This window comes from Myxine glutinosa, chromosome 2 (assembly GCF_964187855.1).
Source record: "Myxine glutinosa chromosome 2, kmMyxGlut1.1, whole genome shotgun sequence".
NCBI classification, from domain to species: domain Eukaryota; kingdom Metazoa; phylum Chordata; class Myxini; order Myxiniformes; family Myxinidae; genus Myxine; species Myxine glutinosa.
This window is the reverse complement of record NC_136262.1, coordinates 175584580-175612252: the sequence shown is the minus strand read 5'-3', so window position 1 is coordinate 175612252 and position 27673 is coordinate 175584580. Positions and strand designations below refer to the sequence as shown.

At 46.0% G+C, this 27673-nt stretch overlaps 1 protein-coding gene across 2 annotated transcripts; it reads left to right on the top strand.

The window, feature by feature from the left end:
• The first annotated feature begins 4505 nt into the window (after window positions 1-4505).
• LOC137422210 (uncharacterized) lies at window positions 4506-27673 on the top strand. Of its 2 annotated transcripts, XM_078771939.1 has the most exons (6): window positions 4506-4660; window positions 14812-14895; window positions 15179-15262; window positions 26666-26737; window positions 26822-26861; window positions 27263-27673. In XM_078771939.1, the coding sequence occupies exons 1-6, from the start codon at window positions 4646-4648 to the stop codon at window positions 27547-27549; spliced, it is 582 nt and encodes a 193-aa protein (XP_078628065.1). In that variant the 5' UTR covers window positions 4506-4645; the 3' UTR covers window positions 27550-27673. The 2 variants fall into 2 exon arrangements, with proteins under 2 accessions (XP_078628065.1, XP_078628064.1); XM_078771938.1 differs by having other exon boundaries at window positions 26666-26861.

Sequence of the window (27673 nt, the reverse complement as noted above, 5' to 3'; positions counted from 1 at the left end):
GTAGTTGTCATGGAGGATTTGTGAGATGAAGGTGAATATAGTGGTAGTTGTCATTGAGGATTTGTGAGATGAAGGTGAATATTGTGGTCGTTGTCATGGAGGATTTGTGAGATGAAGGTGAATATCGTGGTAGTTGTCAGGGAGGATTTGTGAAATGAAGGTGAATATAGTGGTCGTTGTCATGGAGGATTTGTGAGATGAAGGTGAATATAGTGCTAGTTGTCATGGAGGATTTGTGAGATGAAGGTGAATATTGTGGTCGTTGTCATGGAGGATTTGTGAGATGAAGGTGAATATAGTGGTAGTTGTCGGGGAGTATTTGTGAGATGAAGGTGAATATTGTGGTCGTTGTCATGGAGGATTTGTGAGATGAAGGTGAATATAGTGGTAGTTGTCATGGAGGATTTGTGAGATGAAGGTGAATATAGTGGTAGTTGTTGGGGAGGATTTGTGAGATCAAGGTGAATATAGTGGTAGTTGTGGGGGAGGATTTGTGAGATGAAGGTGAATATTGTGGTAGTTGTGGGGGAGGATTTGTGAGAGGAAGGTGAATATAGTGGTTGTTGTCGGGGAGGATTTGTGAGATGAAGGTGAATATAGTGGTAGTTGTGGGGGAGGATTTGTGAGAGGAAGGTGAATATAGTGGTAGTTGTGGGGGAGGATTTATGAGAGGAAGGTGAATATAGTGGTAGTTGTGGGGGAGGATTTGTGAGAGGAAGGTGAATATAGTGGTAGTTGTGGGGGAGGATTTGTGAGAGGCAGGTGAATATAGTGGTTGTTGTGGGGGAGGATTTGTGAGAGGAAGGTGAATTTCGTGGTTGTTGTCGGGGAGGATTTGTGAGATGAAGGTGAATATAGTGGTAGTTGTGGGGGAGGATTTGTGAGAGGAAGGTGAATATATTGGTAGTTGTTGGGGAGGATTTGTGAGATCAAGGTGAATATAGTGGTAGTTGTGGGGGAGGATTTGTGAGATGAAGGTGAATATAGTGGTTGTTGTGGGGGAGGATTTGTGAGAGGAAGGTGAATATAGTGGTTGTTGTCGGGGAGGATTTGTGAGATGAAGGTGAATATAGTGGTAGTTGTGGGGGAGGATTTGTGAGGAAGGTGAATATAGTGGTAGTTGTGGGGGAGGATTTGTGAGATGAAGGCGAAAATAGTGGTAGTTGTTGGGGAGGATTTATGAGATGGTGAGTTTTGTGGTAGTTGTAGGGGAGGATTTGTGACATGAAGCTGAATATTATAGTGGTAGTTGTAGGGGATGATTTGTGAAATCAAGGTGAATATAGTGGTTGTTGTCAGGGAGGATTTGTGAGATGAAGGTGAATATAGTGGTAGTTGTAGGGGAGGATTTGTGAGATGAAGGTGAATATAGCGGTAGTTGTCAAGAAGGATTTGTGAGATGAAGGTGAATATAGTGGTAGTTGTCAGGGAGGATTTGTGAGATGAAGGTGAATATAGTGGTAGCTGCCAGGAAAGATTTGTGAGATGAAGGTGAATATAGTGGTAGTTGTAGGGGAGGATTTGTGAGATGAAGGTGAATATCGTGGTAGTTGTCGGGGAGGATTTGTGAGATGAAGGTGAATATTGTGGTAGTTGTAGGGGAGGATTTGTGAGATGAAGGTGAATATCGTGATAGTTGTCAGGGAGGATTTGTGAGATGAAGGTGAATATAGTGGTAGCTGCTTTGGAGGATTTGTCAGATGAAGATGAATATAGTGGTAGTTGTTGGGGAGGATTTGTGAGATGAAGGTGAATATAGTGGTAGTTGTTGGGGAGGATTTGTGAGGTGAAGGTGAATATCGTGGTAGTTGTCAGGGAGCATTTGTGAGATCAAGGTGAATATAGTGGTAGTTGTCGGGGAGGATTTGTGCGATGAAGGTGAATATAGTGGTAGTTGTCAGCAAGGATTTGTGAGATCGAGGTGAATACAGTGGTAGTTGTCAGCAAGGATTTGTGAGATCACGGTGAATATAGTGGTAGTTGTCATGGAGGATTTGTGAGATGAAGGTGAATATAGTGGTAGTTGTCAGCAAGGATTTGTGAGATCGAGGTGAATATAGTGGTAGTTGTCAGGGAGGATTTGTGAGATCAAGGTGAATATAGTGGTAGTTGTCATGGAGGATTTGTGAGATGAAGGTGAATATTGTGGTCGTTGTCATGGAGGATTTGTGAGATGAAGGTGAATATAGTGGTAGTTGTCATGGAGGATTTGTGAGATGAAGGTGAATATTGTGGTAGTTGTCATGGAGGATTTGTGAGATGAAGGTGAATATAGTGGTCGTTGTCATGGAGGATTTGTGAGATAAAGGTGAATATTGTGGTAGTTGTCATGGAGGATTTGTGAGATGAAGGTGAATATAGTGGTAGTTGTCAGGGAGGATTTGTGAGATGAAGGTGAATATAGTGGTAGTTGTCATGGAGGATTTGTGAGATGAAGGTGAATATTGTGGTCGTTGTCAGGGAGGATTTGTGAGATGAAGGTGAATATAGTGGTAGCTGTAGGGGAGGATTTGTGAGATCAAGGTGAATATAGTGGTAGTTGTCATGGAGGATTTGTGAGATGAAGGTGAATATAGTGGTAGTTGTCATGGAGGATTTGTGAGATGAAGGTGAATATTGTGGTCGTTGTCATGGAGGATTTGTGAGATGAAGGTGAATATCGTGGTAGTTGTCAGGGAGGATTTGTGAAATGAAGGTGAATATAGTGGTAGTTGTCATGGAGGATTTGTGAGATGAAGGTGAATATAGTGGTAGTTGTCATGGAGGATTTGTGAGATGAAGGTGAATATTGTGGTCGTTGTCGGGGAGTATTTGTGAGATGAAGGTGAATATAGTGGTCGTTGTCATGGAGGATTTGTGAGATGAAGGTGAATATTGTGGTCGTTGTCATGGAGGATTTGTGAGATGAAGGTGAATATAGTGGTAGTTGTCGGGGAGTATTTGTGAGATGAAGGTGAATATAGTGGTCGTTGTCATGGAGGATTTGTGAGATGAAGGTGAATATAGTGGTAGTTGTTGGGGAGGATTTGTGAGAGGCAGGTGAATATAGTGGTTGTTGTCGGGGAGGATTTGTGAGATGAAGGTGAATATAGTGGTAGTTGTGGGGGAGGATTTGTGAGAGGAAGGTGATTATAGTGGTAGTTGTTGGGGAGGATTTGTGAGATCAAGGTGAATATAGTGGTAGTTGTGGGGGAGGATTTGTGAGATGAAGGTGAATATAGTGGTTGTTGTGGGGGAGGATTTGTGAGAGGAAGGTGAATATAGTGGTTGTTGTCGGGGAGGATTTGTGAGATGAAGGTGAATATAGTGGTAGTTGTGGGGGAGGATTTGTGAGGAAGGTGAATATAGTGGTAGTTGTGGGGGAGGATTTGTAAGAGGAAGGTGAATATAGTGGTAGTTGTGGGAGAGGATTTGTGAGAGTAAGGTGAATATAGTGGTAGTTGTGGGGGAGGATTTGTGAGAGGAAGGTGAATATCGTGGTAGTTGTGGGGGAGGATTTGTGAGAGGAAGGTGAATATAGTGGTAGTTGTGGGGGAGGATTTGTGAGAGGAAGGTGAATATAGTGGTAGTTGTCAGGGAGGATTTGTGAGATGAAGGTGAATATAGTGGTAGTTGTCATGGAGGATTTGTGAGATGAAGGTGAATATAGTGGTCGTTGTCATGGAGGATTTGTGAGATGAAGGTGAATATTGTGGTAGTTGTCATGGAGGATTTGTGAGATGAAGGTGAATATAGTGGTAGCTGCCAGGAAAGATTTGTGAGATCAAGGTGAATATGATGGTGGAAGGAGGGTTTGTGAGAGTGAGAGTGCATTGGTTGATTTTACCAAATACAAGATGATTTTTTTTTTGACCAATCGAAGTGAAACTGAAGGTTCATTACAAAACCCTTTATCAGATCCCATGAACGTTTAAACAAACTTTCCGATCTGCCAATGCAATTATTTGGTAAATATGCCTTTTGTGACGGTCGGTGATACTTCACTTCTGGGTCGTTCCGACAACAAATTACTGGATGAAAGATGCATCTTAATGTCCAATGGAGAGTCGTCGTGATGTCGTTTCATGCGGTCCAAGTCGATGGATCCTTTGTTCATATTCCCCGCAATATTAAACTGTTTTTCCAGGTATATTTAATTGTGACGGGCGGAGTGACCCGGGTCGGCAGGGTGGAAACGTGAAGCCGTTCTACGTCGAAGGACAATCCACGTGAAATGAAATTAAACGCGCAGTTGAAAGCAAGCTGTAATAGATGGCGGTATGAAAGGGGGGGCTGGGGGGTGCATCTGTGCACGTGACCCTGCCCTGGAACGGGCATTGTTGGCAGGATCAAGGAGAATCTTTACAACGCATCCACAAAATTCATCAAGCACATGATATCGCCAGCTGCGACCTGTACTTGGAGTTGGAGAAATAATGGTTGCTGGGGAGGCATTTCTTTCCCTTGTTCCTAATGTGGTTTCGAAAAGCTCACTGGCCTCGATTTTGCTTTTCAGACATTTCTGACTGCGGACTTCCATCGTGTTTGTGCGTGCGAGGAAATGCTGCTCCCCGATCCCTGGCTGGATCATCATTCATGAAGAAAATGGTTCGATTCGACCCATTGAGCTCATTGGGGCTTTCTCAGTCGGTCCAGCGCAACGACGATGGTCTCTGTTGGTGTGAGTAGATGCGTGCTGTATGCCTGTATTTTTTGGAGTATTTATTAAAGATCTTCTAACCTCAAAAACTGAAAGCACCACCAACTATAAGTGCAACTGCTCAAAAGGTAAGGCTCGAGTGCGACGTTTCGGCGACACAGCGGTCTTGATCCGAGACTGTGCCAGCATGGTGCACCGGGTCGTGGGTGGCATCGAGTGGCTGCAATAAGCAGAGGTTGAGTGCCGGATGAAGACCAAATCGGTGGTCGAACCGTCGACCTGAGCCTTGCCTCATGAACGGCTCCACTAACAATTGGTGCACTCAGTTTTCAAAGGGGATCTTCCCAATTACAACCATTTTCATGTGAAAAACGATTCCGTGTCATTCTCAGACTCAAGACGCATCATGTGCTCCTGATGAATAACAAGTACAAAAAGTTTTAATGAAAACAAAAGCCGCGTCGATGTTACACAATGCCTAGATGCAGCTGTGCCTATAACGTCGATGTTATAGGCACAGGACATTCCTATTGATTCGATTACTTGATGTTATTTTTGTGCAAAGTGAAAATATATCTCGGCAATTTCCCGTGTGTAGCGACGAATTTTTAATATATCTCGGCATTTTCCCGTCTGTTATTTCAGGCGGTATATGACTGACCATGCCGCGATTTAAAAAAATATATATCTCGGCAATTTCCCGTGTGTGGTGACACGTTAACGAAGCTATGCTCCTCTCTCCACATTATTGTGACGACGTATAAATTAAATATTTCATCGTGACGATTGTCATCAAATGGACGAATTTTTTATATATCTCGGCATTTTCCCGTCTGTTATTTCAGGCGGTGTATGACTGACCATGCCGCGATTTTAAAAAAATATATCTCGGCATTTTCCCGTCTGTTATTTCAGGCGGTGTATGACTGACCATGCCACGATTTAAACAAAATATATATATCTCGGCAGTTTGGATTTAAGGAATTTTTATTTAAGGATTTAAGGATTTAAAAATTAAATTTAATGATTTAAGGATTTAAGAATTTAAGGATTTAAAATTAAGATTAAAGGATTAAGAAATTTAAGAAAAACCCTGGTGTTGGGCTAGCGGCTAGGGTGCCGGCTTAGGATCCAAGGATGCTGGGTTCGAATCCCGGTCGATTGCTGAATTAACTCCAGGAGGGTTGACTCAGCCTGTCATCCTTTTGAGGTCGGCTAATTGAGTACCAGTTCACTGGTAATTCCCTGTTTGTCGTTAAAAGGCGGCAAAAAGGGTTCGCGTCAGGAAGGGCATCCGGCCGTAAAACATTGCTTCAAAAAGGGGACCAAAAAACAACAACAACCACGGTTCCCGAAAAAGGCCAACCCCCGCTTTGCGGGGGAAAATGGCCTCTAAAGGTGGTTATCTATTTTTTTTAATATATATATATCTCGGCATTTTCCCGTCTGTTATTTTGGGCGGTGTATGACTGACCATGCCGCGATTTAAAAAATATATATCTCAATGGACTTGAAGTTACAGGCCTTTGAGAATTCATTTCGTTCTATAAAGGGCAACTTTCATCGGATTTTCTTCCCGTTTTTTTTCAACCGAGTCTAAAACTATGTTAGCGACTGTGAAAAATGAAATGATATATCGAATTTGATTTGAAATAAAACTGTGAGAGAGGAAGACACCACGGGCCTACAAAACAGGCCTCAAAGCTATGCGAGTTAATAAAATGGTGGATATTTGTTTATATGAAGCCTCTCCCAGAATGGGTGGAGCTATGGTTCCCAGAATGGGTGGAGCTTTGAGGTTTTGTCTTCTCTGCAAGAACAAGAACAAGAAGAACAACAACAACAGCAGAGGGCACTCTATGACCAGCGTCTGCGACGCGGCTAACAAAGGGAAGAAGTGTCGCTTTGCAAGACTTTTAATTCCAAGAACCCGGAGCACTGAGGCCTTCTCCTTAAAGGGATGCTCAAGCTTGCAATGGACCAATACGACCCGAATTGTATTGTCCATGCTTACATCCGGTTTCCCCCGTGTCGTCATTGGTCTCGAGCCCGTGGACCTGCCATAATATGAGCCTGTGAGATACAACCCTCAATATATAAAACCAATCTGCTCACCGTTTGTTATGTAGTAGATCATTGCGTGCGGCAAACTGGGTTGGGATGGATGGACTTTTTTGTGAGGGGTAAGCAATTGGTTCACTGTCTGTCTGTGAAGTATGTGAAGGCAATAGCAAGCTACTTGGTAAGCACTGGTAAACCGCTGATAAATCGATAGTAAACTGTTTGGTACGTGATAGTAAGCTGATTCGTAATCAATAGTAAGTTGCTTAGTGAGCGATAGTAAGCCGCCTGGTAATCGATAGTAAGCTGCTTGGTAAGCGATAGTAAGCTGCTTGTTAAGCGATAGTAGGCCACTTGGTAAGTGATAGCAAGTGATAGTAAGCGGACTGGGAATCGATAGTAAGTCGTTTGCGAATCAATAGTGAGCTGCTTGTTAAGAGATAGTAAGCTGCTTGGTAAGCAATAGTAAGCCGCCTTGTAACGGAACACACTCCTGTTTATTTGTTTTTGTTCTGGGGTTATTTACAGATTTAATGGTTGAAAAACATCAGGAATGAAATTCTGTTCATTGAACATCCGTTGCCATGGCGATGAACGCACGTCAGAATGAATTTATTTAATGGGAATGAAAATGTTGCCTTACTCGTTCAATTGAAGGATACTAGGGCATGCCCGTACTATATATAAGCTAGGACGTGCCCGTACGTGGGTGCCCGTTCCTTGCCAAAAAAAAAATTTGTGTAGGGGTGTGTGTGTGTAAACATCCTAGGGCGTGCCCGTACGTGGGTGCAAAAAAACATGCGTGCAAACAACAACAACAAAAAAAAACTTTGAAACCACGTGGCAGTAACGACCACAGAACCCCCCCCCCCCCTCTATTTACATGAATGGTTTGGTCCATTCGCAACGACCACAGAACCCCCCCCCCCCCCTCTATTTACATGCAATGGTTTGGTCCAAAGCGAACGGTTTGGTCCATTCGATATGATTCGATGATTCGATGTGAATGGTTTGGTCCATTCGCAACGACCACAGAACCCCCCCCTCTATTTACATGAATGGTTTGGTCCATTCGCAAAGCCAAAGCGAACGACCACAGAACCCCCCCCTCTATTTACATGAATGGTTTGGTCCATTCGCAAAGCCAAAGCGAACGACCACAGAACCCCCCCCCCCCCCCCCCCCCTCTATTTACATGAATGGTTTGGTCCATTCGCAACGCCAAAGCGAACGGCGAACGGCTAAATCGCCATAGCTCGGTAAGTACTTGTCCGATTAATTTCAAACCTTGAAAAGGCACATCCTCGGGTCCCCAGCAATATACCTGGCAAGTTTCAAGTATATCGGACCGGTAGTTGTCGAGAAACAGCGGTCACAGACAAACAAACAAACGTACAAACGTACAAACAAACAGAGATTACTGGAATTATAGATAGATAAATGAAAATTAAATATGAAAACAGCCGTTTATAATTAAAAGTGTTTATCCAGGAAATGTTAATTATTTTAATTGTGAATTATCTTGTTTTAAAGCAAAGTTTTTACCATTATCATGAAACTGTTCCGATCTAGATATCCATTGTACTCTCTGTCTCCATGGTTACAATTGCTCTCTGTATATACAATTGAACGCACAATCGCTGTTCCTCCCATTGTTCGTGAGAAGCGAAACATGAAGGTTGTGTCGTGTCTCATCGCGCTCTTTTTGCTTGTACTATCTACAATTACCATCTTTCACCCCATTTACCACCATGGACGGGGTGACATCTTCAAAGAGGTGAGTTTTAAACGGATGGTTTCTTCATGCGTTTCCTCAGACATTTATCGACCGAGTTCTCCGTCCAATGTTGTAGATTATATTGATGTGGTGTTGATGTAACGGAGGCTTCATGGGACAAATTGCCGCATGCGTCAAAGTTCATATCGTGTCCTTCATGTGTTCTTCAAGTACCGAGAAGGTTCCGTCTTTCCGACTCGTTCGTTTCCCTTTTTCACAAAAACTAAACTCCAGAAAAATGTCCACTTTGTGCGGTGCTCTTTGCGTGTCTCTGGAAGATTTCCAGAGTCTGCATTTGCGACGTGTCCTCGTCATGGCATCATGCGGTAACGCATTCAAACTTGACGCCCTTTTCCCGAGGTTTGAACTGACGGTTCGTCTCCTGTGGTGGAATCTTCGACAAGTTCACAGTCTGACATCCCGCATTTAATTGTTGTCAGAACGTTATGAGGTGAAGAACAGGTTTATATATTTCAGAAGACTAGCAACGGTACCCGCCCTGTGGGCGGGGCTTCAATTGGGAGGCGCAAATGAAGAGGCTAAATATCAGAAATTGAAGGCTTTTTTTTCTTTTAAACGATTTATATAAACATCCGTTAAATCTCGATCGGTGCAGTCGTTTGTGCGGCACCCGGGGAAATAAAGTCATGCGGGAGCAAGTATCAGCAGGATGTGGCAGTGTGGGAGTCCACGTTTCTGATCCTCCTTCATGCCGAAGTAGCCCACCACTTCTCCAAGCATTGCGCTCTTCAGATCCGCCATGAGAGATTTAAGCTTGATACTGAAGACGTGTGCAATTAGTCCTCCCGATGCCATATGTACTCCTGATACGTGTTTCCTTCATTGTAAAAACTTCCAAATCAACAGTTAAAAGGATTTTGAGCTGATAGCTGTTATGGCCTTGGCAAGATCGATGAAGACAGCGATCTGTTGGCATATTCACCGCCCAAATAGCTCTGTTGAATTCTCTCATGTGGAGATTAAATTGATCGTGTTCACAATCGCTATGTCGTATGTACTCCCGATACATGTTTCCTTCAGTTGAAATGTGTTAGAATTCTCTCAAGCAGAGATTCAACCCGTGTCCTTATAAAATATAAAAGGTCTTTGTCCGAGGTCACCGAGTTTGATCGGTGCAGCTGTGCAGTGATCGGTGCAGCCGTTTGTGCAGCACCCGGGAAAACAACATCATCACAATGAGAACAATGAACGTTATGCGAACGCAAATGTTATGCGCGAGTCCAAACGTGAGAATGCTGGAGACTAAAGCTGAAATTGGGAAAACTAAATAGCCTGTTTGACTCACTGGGGTCCCAGGATTACCCACCCAAAATATCTTTGCGATCGGTTCAGCAGTTTTTACGGTTCCTTTGAACAGACAGACGGACATTTGGTGAATTATAGTAAGATGAGTTGATCATTTATGAAGTAAATTTATCATAAAATGGGCCACGAAGGGTTAAATTTAGCGATCGGAGCTGACAGAAATGTATGGTTCATTCATGTAGACCTTGGTGATGATCTTTCGATTCAAGACTCAACCCATCCCTGAACAGCACCTGTATTCTTTCATGTCAGCCCTGCGTTCTCAACCTGTTCTAACCAAAGCATGGTAAAGGAGCAGAGGTTGGGAGTGGTGAGAGGAATGGAAAATATACAGGTGATGTGGAGGAGAAGATTCCTTTGAAACCACTTCGATGAGTATTGGTTGCTGTGTGTTGAAATCACTTTGATGAGTATTGGTTAGTTTGTGTTCAAATCACAGCGATTGTCACTAAACCTTTCCTCTCTCACACCTGTCAGTAAAATCCGGCACATACCACCAGAGAAGGGACTATGAATTTGCCTTTCCTCGTGTGGTTGCTACATTCTGACAGTCCTCAGGTGTGGTTGTTACCTATAGAATAGAATACCACTCGTCCATTCCAACTGTTACGGATTCGTCAATTCCGTTGTTGTGGTTCTCATCCACTGTAAGCATTTTAGGTTCCATGTAATATTATTGTTATCGTTTAAGTGAATTGGATATAACTGTTTTCAAAAGGTAAAAAAAATTAATGTTTTAAAAAGAAACCGGAAACCGGTTCGGGAACCGGACGAAGAAGAGGAGGAAGAAGAAGAGGAAAAAGAGGCGGAGCAAGTGAGGTCGGAGAAGGAGCCGAGCTGCTTGGAGGTCTTGTGCAAACGCTGGCGAACGAGGGTCATGAGTGAACTTTGGGTTTCCTGGGAAAGGGATTCCTGTGACAGAGTTGTCATCGCTGTGACAGATAAACCTGCGTGACAGGTTTTGCGGTTGATTCCGAAGAGAATCATTGGAGTGCCGTTACGTCTCGAGAATGGACCGTTGGCCATTTTGCCTCGCGCCTGATTTCGCATTGCTCCAGGTTTTTCACCTCGCTCCAACCATTTCAACGCATCCAGCCGTTAGCTTGGTTTGCATATGTAACATGGATTTTGAGTGGGAATTTGCGGTTCGCCGTGTGGGGAGCCGTTGAACATCCATACCCGAAGGTGTGATTTCTCAGTCGCCTCTTGAGTACACCTTTGCCCATCTTTGGCAGTGTGACTGTCAACCGAGCGGGATTCTGTTCTCGATACAACATTGTTCTGACGATCACTGGAGCGTGGATCGACTTTGGTTTGAAGCTGGGACAGAGACATTGGGAATGCTCTTTTCGCTCACTTGGAGCACAGTGTTATAATAATAATAATAATAATACATTTATTTTATATAGCGCTTTTCAAAAAGCCCAAAGATGCTTTGACAGAGTAAAAAAAACAAGTGCAAAAAGACAAAAATAAATAGGTAAATAATTATCAAAGCAAAAGGAAGGAGAAGGAGAAGAGATAGTCAGGGGTTAAATGCTGTGGGTTAAATGTTAAATGCAGTGTTGAACAGGTGGGTCTTGAGTGAAGTTTTGAATGTGGTGAGTGAGGAGGAGTCTCTGATGGTGTGAGGTAGTGAGTTCCAGAGGGTGGGAGCAGCGATGGAGAAGGCCCTGTCCCCCCAGGATCTGAATTTGGTCTGGATGGGGGGGGGGGGCGGGGACAGGAGGTTGGCACCAGCAGAGCGGAGGTTGCGGGTGGGAGTGTGTCTGGAGAGGAGGTCAGTCAGGTAGGATGGGGCCAGGTTATGGAGGGCTTTGTAGGTCAAGAGGAGGATTTTGTACTGGATTCTCTGGGGGATGGGGAGCCAGTGAAGCTTATAAAGGATGGGGGTGATGTGGTCATGGGTCCGGGAATGGGTGAGTAGACGGGCAGCGGAGTTCTGAATGTATTGGAGTTTATTGATGATTTATTGAGGGTGAACCATAGAGGAGGCTGTTGCAGTAGTCCAGACGGGAGGTGATGAAGGCGTGGATGAGGGTTTCTGCAGCTGTGGAGGAGAGGGATGGACGGAGACGGGCGATGTTTTTCAGGTGAAAGAAGGCTGTCTTTGTGATTTGTTTCGTGTATTTGTCGAAGGAGAGGGTTTGGTCAAAGATGATGCCAAGATTCCGGATGTGAGGGGAGGTGGATACTGGGAAACCGTCAATGTTGAGGGCGAAGTTATGGGTGGATTTGGTGAGCGTTTTTGGGCCAATGATCATTATTTCAGATTTATCATAGTTAAGTTTGAGGAAGTTGATTTGAAGCCAGGATTTTATTTCAGTGATGCAGTTTGTCAGGATAGAGTGGGTGGCGGTGGAGATTGACTTGGTGGAGATGAAAAGCTGGATGTCATCGGCGAAGCAGTGGAATTGGAGACCATGACGGCGGATTAAGTGACCAAGAGGGGACAGGTACAGGATGAAGAGGAGGGGGCCGAGAACTGAACCTTGGGGGAGGGGAGCAGTGGGGGATTTGCAGTTATTGATGGAGATGAACTGGCGTCTGTCAGAGAGGTAAGATTTGATCCAAGAGAGGGCAATGCCGGTAATGTTAAAGGTAGTTTCAAGTCGGGTGAGGAGGATGGTGTGATTGATGGTGTCAAAGGCGGCGCTTAGGTCGAGGAGGATGAGAATGTTGAGGTTGCCGGCGTCAGAGGAGAGGAGAAGGTCGTTGGTGATTTTGAGGAGAGCAGTTTCAGTACTGTGGTTGGAGCGGAATCCGGATTGGAATGTTTCATACAGGTTATTGGCAGAGAGGTGATGTTTGAGTTGAGTGGCTACAGCGTGTTCCAAAACTTTTGACAGAAAGGGTAGGTTGGAGATGGGTCTGAAGTTATTAAGGGTGTCAGGGTTGAGTCCAGGTTTTTTCAGAATGGGGGTAACAGCAGCAATTTTGAGGGATGGTGGGACGATGCCTGTAGACAGGGAGGAGTTTATTGTTGCAGTGATAAGTGGAGAGAGAGCAGGAAGGGAGGCCTTGACAAAGCTGGAGGGGATGGGGTCAAGAGTGCAGGTGGCAGTTTTCATTCCTATGAGGAGTTCAGAGAGGTCAGTAGGGGAGACTGGGGAGAACTGAGACAGGGGTTGGCAGGATAAGGGGGGGGCAGGTAGTTTGAGGGGGAGCAGGTGCGGTGGTGGTTAAGCTGTTGTAGATGTTGTCAATTTTGTTTTGGAAGAATGAAAGGAAGGAGATGCAGTTGTCTACTGTGAATGAATGGGTGGTGGTGTCCAGGGGGCTGAGGAGTTTGTTTATTGTAGAGAAGAGTGCTTTTGGGTTTCCGGAGCCAGAGTGGATAATTTGAGAGTAGTAGGCGGAGCGGGCGTGGGAGAGGGCATCTTTGTAGTGCTGCAGGTGGTCCTTGTAGGCTTGGGAGTGAATTGTGAGACCTGTTTAATTGCGGAGTCTTTCAAGTTGGCGAGCACGAGTTTTCATCAGGCGGAGTTCAGTGGTAAACCAGGGAGCAGATTGGGTGAAAGAAACTGTTTTGGTTTTTATAGGCGCAAGCTGGTCGAGGCAGAAGGAGAGAGTGTGGTTGTAGTAGTCAGTGAGGTCAGAATGGGTGTGGAGGTCAACGAAGGGAGAAGTGGACATTTTTTCAGAGAGGGTGGATGAGAATGAGGTAGGTGAAAGAGAGTTTAGCTTACGGAAGTTGATAATGCGACAATGCCTTGGTGCTGGGGTGGGGATGTTGATGGTCATAGTGATGGCTAAGTGGTCAGGGAGGGTGAGGTCGGAGCTAGAGAGATGGTGCAAAATTAATCCAGTAGAGCAGACAAGGTCCAGAATGTGACCACGGTTATGGGTAGGAAAGTTGACATGTTGAGTGAGGTTAAAGCAGGTGAGTAAATCAGTGAAGTCAGTGGTTATTGTGGAGTCAGTGGAGTCCATGTGGATATTGAAATCACCGAGGAGGAGGATTGAGGGGGAGAAGGAACAGAGCTGGGTCAGAAAGTAAGAGAAGTCAGACAGGAATGATGGGTGTGGTTTGGGAGGGCGGTAGACGACTGCCATCACTGACTGTGTGTGACCAGAGAGTTTAAAAGCCAGGTGTTCAAATGATGGAGCAGATGAGATGGAGATGAGGCTGGTCTTGATGTCCTGTCGGTGAATTACGGCAATTCCACCACCTCGGCCCTCCGAGCGTGGTTTATTGATGTATGAATATCCATTGGGTGTAGTGAGGTTGAGTGAGAAGTAGTCCAGAGGTTGTTGCCAGGTTTCAGTGAGACAGAGAAAGTCCAGTTTATTGTCCAGAATGTAGTCGTTCAGGATGTGGCTTTTGTTGTTGACGGACCGGGTATTCAACAGAGTGAGCTTCATGTTGCTTTGTACGGTGGGGATGAACTCGGGTGATTTTGCCAGGGTTTGCAGACAGGAGGCGCGATCGTGTGTGTTGCTGTGATGACGTAGTCGATGAGTGGGAGTGCGCTGAGCTGACCAGAGTACAGGAATGGAGTGACCTGTTTGTAAGTAAACAAACTTGCGACCGGAGCCTCTATGAATGTATCTGGGTCGTCGCAGGAGTCCGTGGTATTTGATTGCAGAGATGCATGGTGGGGTGGAGTGAGTGTTGAGCAGTTATATTGTACGAAGCTGATGGTACCATCATAGGAATGATATATTGGTTGTACAATTGATTAATATTGTTATTGTACTGTTATTCTTGTGTGACCTTAATGCAATACTTGTTTGTTGGTAACAATTGGTGTGGTTTCACCATTGATCTTTGACATACAGAATAACACGTCTTTCTGCCGTGACACCTCTCGGGGCTCGGAGGTACACCATGACCGGGGTTTGGGGAGGAGCACGTAACACTACGCAGAACACCACGAATCTCAAAACAAATGAATATGGACAAAATGCTCGCCTGAGTGTCCCCTCACCCTCAACATTGATCACTATTTCAGTACAATATCTTTGATGAATTCTCAAATGTTGTTTTCATGTGCCCATAACACAGGAACCTGTTCCCCAGAAGAACCCTGGCTTTTTCAACTCTTTCTGGAAGGGATTTTCCAGCATCCTTCCGACATCCACTCGGAAGGTATGATCGCACACACCACTCCAGAAACACACATACTTTATTCCCAGAGCATAGAATTACCACAAGGATAGACACGCACTTCCACCTCAACATGTACAAACTTAATTAACAGCCCAGTACAACCACATACGCAACAACATAGCAACTCGGAAAACCACATGTGTAACCGCACACCATCCAGAACATATCCCTGACTGTTGAGGGATAACTGATCACTTGTGGCCACTTTGGTGAAATGTCTTTCATTAATTAATTTTATTGTTTTCTTGTGTCCATCACACAGAACGTTGTCCTTGTGAAGCCACAAGAACTTTTCAGGTCGACGTGTAACAAGATCTATAATATCCTTCCGACCTCCTTTCTGAAGGTATGATCGCATGCACGTCACTCCAGAAACATACAAGCTTTAATTCCAGAGGATATAAATGATACCAGGACAGACATGCACGTCCAACTATGTGTTTCTACACTTTCCAACAGACGAGGACACCCGAATTTTCCAACTTGTTCTGGAAGGGATTTTCCAGCATCCTTCCGGCCTCCACTCTGAAGGCGTCATCGCGCACACACCACTCCAGAAACACACACACTTTATTCCCAGAGCATAGAATTACTGCAAGGATAGACACACACTGCCACCTCAACATGCACAAACTTAATTAACAGTCCAGGACAACCACATACGCAACAACATAGCAACTCGGAAAACCACATGTGTAACCGCACACCGTCCAGAACATATCCCCGACTGTTGAGGGACAACTGATCACCTGTGGCCACTTTGCTGAAATATCTTTCATTAATTCTCATTTATTGTTTTCTTGTGTCTATCACACAGAACATTGTCTTTCTGAACCCACAATAACTTTTCAGGTCGACGTGGAACAAAATCTATAATATCCTTCAGACCTCCTTTCTGAAGGTATGATCGCATACACGTCACTCCAGGAACATACACACTTTAATCCCAGAGGATATAAATGATAACAGGACAGACATGCATGTCCAACTATGTGTGTCTACACTTTCCAACAGACGAGGACAACCACATATGTAACCAGACACCCACCCGAACAAATGTTTGACTGCAAGGGAACTAAACACTTTCCAGGCTCTCAAAACACCAAACACTTATTAGTTAGTTTGTTTTTAAATGACTTTGACGACTATCGGTTAATTTATGTTGAAATCACTTTGACGAGTATTGGTTAGTTTGTGTTGAAATCACTTTGACAAGTATTGGTTAGTTTATGTTGAAATCACTTTGACGAGTATTGGTTAGTTTGTGTTGAAATCACTTTGATGAGTATTGGTTAATTTGTGTTCAAATCACTTTGACGAGTATTGGTTAGTTTGGGTTGAAAACACTTTGACGAGTACTGGTTAGTTTTTGTTGAAATCGCTTTTAGAGTATTGATTAGTTTGTGTTGAAAACACTTTGACGAGTATAAGTTAGTTTGGGTTGAAGACACTTTGACGAGTATATTGTTATAGATCGCGGTTAGATGTTATAGACCGAGCGGTGGTGTAAGACCGCGACCTAACAAAACTCACCCGATTCACCCAGACTTTGGCCGTATCGCACCCTAGCTGCTCAATGAGGGAAAAGACAAAAGCGACGCAATGTAAGAGGAAAAGGAATTAAAACGAGAAGACGTACAGACGAGTAATGGGGTTTATTATTTACACACACAAGCAAAAAGGAGCAATCAAGTTTATTTACAAGCACATAAGACGCAGGTGACACAGGGAAAATACTAGCTTATACAGACTTAATTAACTACCCAGGACAAAACAAACAAAGACGACTCACACGGGGAATTGCAGAGTGGATTGGCTGGAAGGCGGTGCGTGGCTGGAGGGGGAGGACGGCACGGAGCTGGCTGGAGCTTGATCCTGCACGGGACGTCGGGCGGGACCTCGACGGCCGCTGATGCCTCCGATCCTGTCGTGTGCGTGGGATCACGGGTCGGATCACGGGTCGGGTCACGGGTCGGATCACGGGTCGGATCACGGTCAGAGCCGACGCGCTGGTGGGGGGTCTGGCGTGACGGGTTCTCTCCTCTCTTCTGTTGTTTGGTCCAACCACTCCGTCTCCAACGCAACCCCTCAACGCAATCACTGAACGCAACCACTGAACGCAACCACTGACGACCAACTCAGCTCTTTGTGACCCTCCTTGTCTCGGCTCAAAAGTGCATCTCCGTTTCTGCTTCCAAGCTCGACTCTGTAAAAACGCATCTCCCTCGGCCACACCCCTGCCTTGGGTTATATAGGCCCCCGCCCCTCAACCTTTGCGAACCTCCCCGACCGCTCTTCCTCCGCCCTCTGTAGCCAAACCCCTGGCTCATGGTTGGTCGAGCGGGGCTGGTTCACTCCTCCCCCTCTATGATGAGGTGGAGACACGCCTTTCTTCCCCAACCCTGCCTCGTGGCCAATGGCGGCAATTGGATCGGAGGTAATATGGGCAATCGAGGGCTCAGCGGTGACGAGAGGGGATGTAATATGGAAATGGAGGTTTTGGGGATGGGAAGGAAAGGGAATCTATTCTCTTTCACTGGTGCAATGGAGTATTTCAATTAATGGAAGACACAGCCTTACACTAATACACAGAATAAGAGATAACTATCAACAGGTATATTCTATTACTTGGCTGACGTGTATGCTTGTGGACTATGGGACGCCCTTTTGGTCTTTACACAGCTCCGGAGGCAGGAGGCACAGAATAAACAATAATCACAATAGTACAGCACACAATCCAAAAAATATACAGTCCTCATATCCACAACACTGCACCCTCCTCCTCTTAGGCACGTCCCGGGCCTACAACTTTTATTTAGTGTGACACGTAGGTGTAGTTCCCTCTACTTTTAACCTGACCCTGAGTGCGACAGTTTTAAAACATAAATAAATGTGTCCCGCTGCTCCATTGCACCCTACCTAACAGACTTACGCCCACAGTTAACCGAATTGCGGAATGGTCTTCAAACTAAACACTGACGGTGGGGAGCATTATTTACACTGACGCTATTTTTATTTACAAAACTAACCCAGGACCTGTAATTGTTCTTTCTGGGGGGGAGACAGTCTGCTCTGCATCAATGCACCATGAAAGCACCTATAACGCACCAACACACCCTCAAGCACCAATCAGTGCAGTCACCACTGTTCATCAATAAAATAAATTCAACAACCCCTAACCCTGCAGGTGTCTCTTGCTCTTCGGCTCCCTCTGCTGGTGATTATTATTTGTCTTCCAGATGTTGTCATTTTCATTTTGCTTTGCTTACTGGCGGCCTATTTTCAATAAAGTGTGCCCAATGTGTCCTTCTTATTTATTTTATTTATGGCCCACAGGGCCGACTAGTGTGGTTCACCTGTGGGGCATCGGTGCCCTGTGGCCAAGGTCCGCCAGCAAGATTTCGGGCCCTCATGGCCGGTTCCAGCAGAGGGGCCATGCCCCAACCCATGGGGTCCATAGGTGGTGCTCGGCCACAGACATGTGGTCCATAATGTGGTGCATCGATGCAGACAGCTGGTTCTGGGAATTTCGGGCGCACAATGGCCGACCCACGCACGCTCCCCTCGGCGCCCAACGGCGCACAGGTCATGTGGGAGACAAAAGAAAGACAATTGAGCGAGGGGTAAGGTCACAAGGGTACACGTCAATAAGGCAATGCAAGGCAAAATGCGTACGGAGGGCGAAGTGAGAAAGCTCGTCCCTACCGTACGTCACCCCCCTGTCACCTAGCCTACCCTTGCCCTTACCCCATATGTACAAAATCTACACATTACCAATTTGTCACTACTGTCACGTCTTCCCCATATTTCCCCTATACCAAATTCGTCACCACAATCCCTCTACTTCAAAAATTTGCCATCATCAATTCATCATCAATCCTCATAAGGAGGAAGAGATGGAATTACGCACAATGTCACACCCACGTCATGATGCGTCTCACATTCCAAACATTTGCACAGTAAAAATAATTAAACATGGCATGGTGTGGAGTACCTGTCACCTCAGGTGAGTGGATGCAGATGGTGCGAGGAGATCCTTCATCCTAACTATTTCCTAAATGACTTTAACACACTTTACACTACCCGGGGTCTTTCTCCTGCCAAACCATTGGCCCTCTTACACTATGGGTTCTAAAAAACCAATTCCCATTGGCCAAACTGTGGTGCTCTTCAATTTGGGGTCTCACTCCCCCGATTCATCTCCCGGTGCCCTCGCACAATTTCTGGGCCGCGACGTGTAGCTCTCCCAACAGGTCTACCCACCTGCACACCTCCACCACTGTAGTTGCCACCCGAGCTTACCTAGCTCCTCACCCTAACCTATCTAACTGGGGGCAGCCCCTCTCCTGGCTCTGTCACCCCATGGTGCCCTCTGGCACTGGGCTACCCGGGTCCGTCCTCCGGATCCTCGGGCCCCATTCACACAACTACTACCGGCTCCCAGAGCCCACCTGCGGCCTCACCTGGCCGACATCCTTACAGTGGTGGAGTGCCCAAACCAACTACACACACTAACAGGCTACACGCCCAGCCATTTCCACAACACTAATGCACCCATCCAAATACCATTCTTTCACCTCGCACCACAGATGCCAATATCCAAACCACAATTTACCTGTACCCTCTACCTAACACTTACACTACCCGCCCCGGGTATCCGTGATGGGGGTCCACTCTTCCCCCATTCACACCTTCGCACCATCCACTCCACTCCACAATTTCCACCATTCTCACTCCACGACCATCCATTCCAATCCTCCAGACCATTTATTCCATACACCTGTCTTTCATTCACCTGTTGTTGCACACCTGTGCAATCTCACCTGGTGCCACCTGCACCCTCCTCCTCTTTCTGGACCAGTTGGTCAACGCAACACACATCACCATCACACTCATACACTGCTCCACACACCTGTTCAGTTGCACACCTGTGCAATCACACCTGTTCCATTCTCACCTGTTCAATCCTCACACACACGGCATCATCTCAGCTAACTTCTCCCCTCTGAAACTTGCGCTTCCCAGTCGTCCCTTTAAACTATTGCGCTCCCACGTCATTATCATCCACACTAAACTACCTGCGTCCCCACTACAGGTATCAGTCACTAACTAAACTTAACGTTACCTAATGTCATCTTCTAGGGCCCTATCAATATAACCTAACCCACCCGGGCTAGTTTTCACTGCCATACACCCCATAAGCTATAGCTCATTTGCCCCCACCTGTGAGGGATGGTGGATTTGCCATCCCACCACATCGGGGGTCTCTCACTACCAATTTCGCTCGTCCAAATCCAACAATTCAAAAATTTTCCATTTACTGCCAATTCTATTCACTTTTCTAATTTTCGTTTTAAATCACTATCACTATCACCATCACCCGTCTACTTATTACATCCTCTCGGTGCGCCAATTCACATCTACAGCCCGGCTTCGTACAGCCGAGCACTGAACGCGGATTCTTTTGTGCTGGCGGCTGGATGCGTCCCGCATTCGGGGCAGGGACGGAGGCTTACCCGGGCCGAGATCCCATGCACCACCTCGGCGTGAAGCCATCCAATGTCCCGATCTCGACCTGCCGGCACGTCTCAATAGAAAGTGGTCGCCATGACGACCCTTCCTATCGGGCTGCCCGCTCCGCCTAGTGGAGCCCGGACGCGGCCGCTCCACGCGAGGCCCAGCGTGGATCGCGCACGGCGGTCCTTTCGAACCCGCCGTGGCTCGGATCTCCGCTGGTTCTCGCGGCACGCGAAGCCCGGCACGCACCGAGGGCCCGATTCGGCTAAAAGTCGACCTAACCTTTAACCCGGTTATCGTCGACGCCTCACCTGCAGGCTTACATGCATACGCTACCCCTTTCGTGCTCATACATGCAGCCGTTCCCATTCTCCTCGTACCTTTCCTTACACACCTCGGTACACTCATTCCGCTCACCGACTTGGTCACACACCTGACCACCGAACACCTTGGCACACATTCGTCGCTCGCACACCTCACCAATACACCTCTTCGCGCCCCTGTCTCGGTCACCTCCTTTGTGACAATCACAGGTGTGCTCTCACCCGCACACCCAACCACGTGTCTCACTACCAATTCCAGCGTGCATTCCCACTCACGCTCTACCATTCCAGGTGTGCATCCTTCTATTCCAGGTGTACATCCTCGCTCACCTGCCACAACCAACTCACGCTCCGTTTCACTCTCACTACTCTCACCTCCACTCTCGGTCGCGCACTCACCCTTACTCTTGACAGCATGCGCTTTCCCCATGCACCCGTCTGTTACACACCTTTCTCGCGCATCCTCCCGCGCACACTTCTTCGTTACTTCCTCCGTAACACTCACCACAGGCATGCATTCTCCCTTACTCTTGACAGCATGCGCTTTCCCCATGCACCCGTCCGTTACACACCTTTCTCGCGCATCCTCCCGCGCACACTTTTTCGTTACTTCCTCCGTAACACTCACCACACCGCGCTTCCCTGTGCTCCCTCGCACACGCGCTTCGACCAACTCACTCTTGACGGCACACTCACTCCTCGGCGTGCTCTTTTTCCTCACACACCCCATGGTCGGACATTCTCGCACACCTCTTTTTTCGCACACCTGTCCTGTCACACACCTCACCAACGGCCTTTCACGAACACCCGGATCCAAACCAATCCCCAAGCCGACTGAATCTCCCCTCACATCATGTACATTGCCACTCACCTCCGTACCTCGTCGCACCTCCTCTGCCACCTGCAAACTTTTTATTTGGTTAGTGAGCATCTCATCATGATTTGAACACAGACTTTGTACATTATCCATTTCTCCCTGCAATTCCCGGGCTACCTCCGTCATCTCTTCAATTTCAATGCCCACTTCCGCTTTTTCTGTACTCACCTCGACGACCGTTGGCTTTAATAAAATTCCCTCTACCTCATCGGTCGCCGGCTTTTCCAAGCCCCGGGTCGCGATTTCTACCCCCGTCATTGTACCCGTGCTTTCCTCCGCTTCGCTCAACCAGCGCTTTTCGACTCGCGTTACCTCCTCGTGCACCCCTGGGACCCTTTCGCCCAACTTGCGGTCTCTGTCCCTCTGCTCCCCTTCCTCCCTATCGGCCCTCATTCCGTTCGTTATTTCTTCAATTTGGTTTCCCAATTTGTTCGTTATTGCTTCCTTTTGGTTTCCCAATTTGTTTAACAATCGCTCACTGTCAGCTTCCATTTGGTTTAACAATCGCTCCCTGTTCCTGTCCAAAAGGGCCTCCATTTCAGCCATAATTAATTGCATGTCTTCCACCGTTGGTACAAAGGGCGCGGCAAAATTTGGTGCCGCTACACCCACATGCGTGAGGACGCCATTTTGTGCACCTGATACACCCTCAACCGCACCTTCTTTACTCTCCTCCACCATTTTTTTTCCTAAGTCCTGGGTCGATTCTACCCCGTCTATCTCTCCCAACGGCATCCCGTCGCCTTGAACAGCCATGGCGCGATTTCAAAATTCGGGTTTTGCTTAAAAAAAAAACAAATTTCGGCAGCTCGTAATTTTGACCAAAATTTTTTTTCTAGATGTTTTAAAAATTTGGTTCGGGCCCCGAATCTCACTCCCAGACACCAATTGTTATAGTACTAACACAATTGGTGTCCAAAATTTGGGCTAAATAAATTTAGTCCCAGGTTCGAATCCAACTCCTGACAACCAATTGTTATAGATCGCGGTTAGATGTTATAGACCGAGCGGTGGTGTAAGACCGCGACCTAACAAAACTCACCCGATTCACCCAGACTTTGGCCGTATCGCACCCTAGCTGCTCAATGAGGGAAAAGACAAAAGCGACGCAATGTAAGAGGAAAAGGAATTAAAACGAGAAGACGTACAGACGAGTAATGGGGTTTATTATTTACACACACAAGCAAAAAGGAGCAATCAAGTTTATTTACAAGCACATAAGACGCAGGTGACACAGGGAAAATACTAGCTTATACAGACTTAATTAACTACCCAGGACAAAACAAACAAAGACGACTCACACGGGGAATTGCAGAGTGGATTGGCTGGAAGGCGGTGCGTGGCTGGAGGGGGAGGACGGCACGGAGCTGGCTGGAGCTTGATCCTGCACGGGACGTCGGGCGGGACCTCGACGGCCGCTGATGCCTCCGATCCTGTCGTGTGCGTGGGATCACGGGTCGGATCACGGGTCGGGTCACGGGTCGGATCACGGGTCGGATCACGGTCAGAGCCGACGCGCTGGTGGGGGGTCTGGCGTGACGGGTTCTCTCCTCTCTTCTGTTGTTTGGTCCAACCACTCCGTCTCCAACGCAACCCCTCAACGCAATCACTGAACGCAACCACTGAACGCAACCACTGACGACCAACTCAGCTCTTTGTGACCCTCCTTGTCTCGGCTCAAAAGTGCATCTCCGTTTCTGCTTCCAAGCTCGACTCTGTAAAAACGCATCTCCCTCGGCCACACCCCTGCCTTGGGTTATATAGGCCCCCGCCCCTCAACCTTTGCGAACCTCCCCGACCGCTCTTCCTCCGCCCTCTGTAGCCAAACCCCTGGCTCATGGTTGGTCGAGCGGGGCTGGTTCACTCCTCCCCCTCTATGACGAGGTGGAGACACGCCTTTCTTCCCCAACCCTGCCTCGTGGCCAATGGCGGCAATTGGATCGGAGGTAATATGGGCAATCGAGGGCTCAGCGGTGACGAGAGGGGATGTAATATGGAAATGGAGGTTTTGGGGATGGGAAGGAAAGGGAATCTATTCTCTTTCACTGGTGCAATGGAGTATTTCAATTAATGGAAGACACAGCCTTACACTAATACACAGAATAAGAGATAACTATCAACAGGTATATTCTATTACTTGGCTGACGTGTATGCTTGTGGACTATGGGACGCCCTTTTGGTCTTTACACAGCTCCGGAGGCAGGAGGCACAGAATAAACAATAATCACAATAGTACAGCACACAATCCAAAAAATATACAGTCCTCATATCCACAACAATATGTTAGTTTGGGTTGAAGTCACTTTGACTAGTATAAGTTAGTTTGGTTTGAAGTCACTTTGACGAGTATAAGTTAGTTTGGTTTGAAGTCACTTTGACGAGTATAAGTTAGTTTGGGTTGAAGTTAATTTGATTCCTATAAGTTAGTTTGGGTTGAAGTCACTTTGACGAGTATAAGGTAGTTTGGGTTAAACCCCCTTTGACGAGTATAAGTTAGTTTGGGTTGAAACCAATTTGATGAGTATAAGTTAGTTTGGGTTGAAGTCACTTTGACGAGTATAGGTTTGTTTGGGTTGAAGTCACTGATGAGTATTGGTTAGTTTGTGTTGAAAACACTTTGACTAGTATAAGTTAGTTTGGGTTGAAGTCACTTTGACGAGTATAAGTTAGTTTGGTTTGAAGTCACTTTGACGAGTATAAGTTAGTTTGGGTTGAAGTCAATTTGATTCGTATAAGTTAGTTTGGGTTGAAGTCACTTTGACGAGTATAAGTTAGTTTGGGTTGAAACCCCTTTGACGAGTATAAGTTAGTTTGGGTTGAAGTCACTTTGACGAGTATAAGTTAGTTTGGGTTGAAATTACTTTGATGAGTGTTGGATCGTTTGGGTTGAAATCCTTCAAGCAACTCACGTGCCGAAATCCCAAGTGTGTGTTTTGTGAGATTTTGTGAGGTCTCGAACAGGTTTACTTGTTTCAGTGGATGACTTGTTCATTTATGAAGTAAATTTATCATAAAATGTTCCACCAGAAGTTAAATTTAATGATCCCATCTGCCTGAAATTTATGGAGATCAACACTTTGATGTGTGTGATCAGTGGAACTGCCACTTTATAACTTTTTGGCAGTGATGACCGGGTAACCAAGACGTCCCACTTTCATCAGACACGTGACCCACGACGCACACAAGCACAACAGCAGGAGAGAACAGGGACGTTGGTAGATCTGTGGAAGGGAGAGAGCTGGGGGAGGGGGTAGGGGAGTGGTACACAGTATAAAGTGCAAGTTAGTTTAAAGTATAAAGTACAAGTTGGTGTCCTTGTGTTTTATACTTCTCCCACCCCCCACCCCCCTTCCCACGCCTCCTCCCCCCAAGCCCTCTCCCTCCCACACATCTCCCTGCTCTCAAATGTTGTGTTTGTGTGCTTCCCCTTCTCTCCCCATCTTGTCTTCCGCTCCCTCTTTTTATATATTTTGTTTGTCTGGTTGATTTGTCTGTGAAGTAAATGTTAGCTCTTTCACGAGCCTCGATTCAGTATACAAAAAAAACAAAAAAAAAAAAAAGCAAAGGCACACTACTAGGAATTTCAGGAAATAATTTGGAGATTGAAAGAGACGAATTTGTGCTGTTTTAACGGGGGTAGAAAAGATCAAGGTTTTGGATGGGGGAAGATAAGAGATGGTGGTGAACAGCTGTTTTAAAGACCTGGAGGGAGGAGTGGGATTGAAGAGAGTGAGGAAGTTTGTTCCAGAGGTGGGAGAAAAGAGGAATGAAAGAGTGAAGGTGAGCAGAGAGTCTTGATTTTGGCAGTTTTACCATAAGAGGGTTGCTGGCAGATCTTGTGTGTCCTGGAGGAATATTTGGGGAGCAGAGCAGAGCACAGACAGAGCAAGGGGAGCTAGGCCGGAGAGGAGTCGGTAGAAGACAGCCGATCAACCTGACTGCGGTGAGCGAGTCAAAAACCCTCAGAATCAGCTTCATCGCGGGAGATTCCAATGATTCTGAATGCTTTGGTTTCAACCGTGGAAGCTGAGCGAGGTGTGAGGAAGGAGCACCAGCCCAGAGGGGAGAGCAGTACTCCATTAAGCTGTGGATGAAAGCCTTGTATGTGGTGAGGAGGTCAGAAGTGCCCAGAAAGGAATTCGCATGACGGAGGATGCCCAGTCGGCGACTGGCTTTGGAGGCCAGCTTGGAAATGTGGTTTTCCCAGGAAAGATCATGGCGAATAGTGAGACCCAAAAGCTTGAGTGACAGAACTTCTTTGAGGGATTGTTGAGAATATAGCTGGGAGGATTGTCCAGATGGTCTTTTAACGGAGAGACAGTGAGATTCCAGTGAGAACAAATTACAAATTTCTGATGTAACTACTGCTGGGAAAGCAATGGCAAACCACCCAGTATAACATTTGCAAAACTAGAACGGCACTCAGAAGAGACCATACCTCCGCCAGGTGAACGGTTTACGTTTTGTATCCCACTGATAGGTCGTATCTGGATGCAGGCCTGAACCAAAATCGAATCGGTTTGTTCTTGTCACCGAACCAATTTATGCACCAAGTTTCATCCAAATCCGTCCTTAACTTTTTGAGACATTCTGCTATTTATTGTTTTTGGCCCTATTTCCCAATGGTGAAGAATCACTTAAAAAATTATTCTAGGCGGATCTGAAGCCGGATCTTCCCCAAAATTTAATCATTTCGTCCGTGTCACATACACTACTTTTCTGCCAAATTTTGTCCGAATCCGTCCACACTTTTTGAGATATCTTCTTCACAGACAGACAGGAAGGGGTGAAAACATAACTTCCATGCACCTTTGGTTGCGGATGTAAAAATTGCTTACTTTTTCTATGTATGTATAAATATGTTCGTATTTGTGTCCATGTGCACATTTATGTGCATAAGTATTGTGTATTAGGGGGAATGGGATCCATAACTGGATTGTATGAAGGATTTTATTATGCTTTGTCAAAATGTGTTGTGGAAGGAAGAAACATTTTTTGTGAATTAAGTTTTCTTCAAAAAAATATTTTGTAGATCGAACCCTCCATGTGGAGCTCCCCAAAGTCTGCACCAACACATTGGACGACTCCAGCCACTGAGATCGCTACTCCAGCCACTGAGATCGCTACTCCAGCCACTGAGATCGCTACTCCAGCCACTGAGATCGCTACTCCAGCCACTGAGATCGCTGGAAATGAAACCACATCTCTGGATGAAATGGATGTTCACGGTAAGTTGATTTTAATACTGAAAGGAAAATATGTTGAGAGAACAAGAAAACAGCAGTGATTTGTACGTTGGGCAGACTGTTTCGTTGCATTAGCTTTTGGAATAGTTTCTTCATTGCAGATATAACCACAGGTTGAGAAGAACTTCTTCCATAACTATCAGATTTGTTATTTTAAATGATATTCGGACTCGTTACAGTTTCACACTGAAATGTTGGAATCATTATTATTTTCCACTCTCACAAGTGGCAACAGCTTTCGCCATGTTAAACCTCAGAGAAATTTGGAGAGAGAAACGACTGATCTGCATTTGTTTTGCTTAATTTGATTTCAAAGTTATCCAAGTAAAATTTTATCTTTCCGTTGACCCACGTTTTTCTCATTGCAAACCCAAATCCTTCAGAAAGCATGGACGATGAGAAAGAAGAGATGGTGGAAGTGACCTTCGAAGGCATCCTTCGTGCTATATTAGTCATTTTGGCTCTTCGCTGGAATATATTGTGTTTAAGAAAGTGGATTAAGAAATTGCAAAAACTTTACACCAAGAAGGTACTCCACAAAGAGAAGAAGATGAGCATGGGTGTGTGTGTGCAAGCTAGCTTGAAAGCCAAAGTCGAACCTCAACGTCAAGTCCTTGAGCGAGGTGACACAGCATATGCGGGCGATGGCCTACAGGGTGCAATTATCTGACATACACAAACACACACACACACACACATACACAAGCACACATATACATACACACACACACACATGCATTCACACATGCATTCACACACACACACACATACACACACACATATATATATATACA

Bases quoted from the DNA above. Each gene is read 5' to 3' on its own strand.
- LOC137422210 (XM_078771938.1), top strand. The intron at 14,896-15,178 runs GTATGATCGCAC...TCCATCACACAG, and splicing joins TTCCGACATCCACTCGGAAG to AACGTTGTCCTTGTGAAGCC. The intron at 15,263-26,665 runs GTATGATCGCAT...AATATTTTGTAG, and splicing joins TTCCGACCTCCTTTCTGAAG to ATCGAACCCTCCATGTGGAG.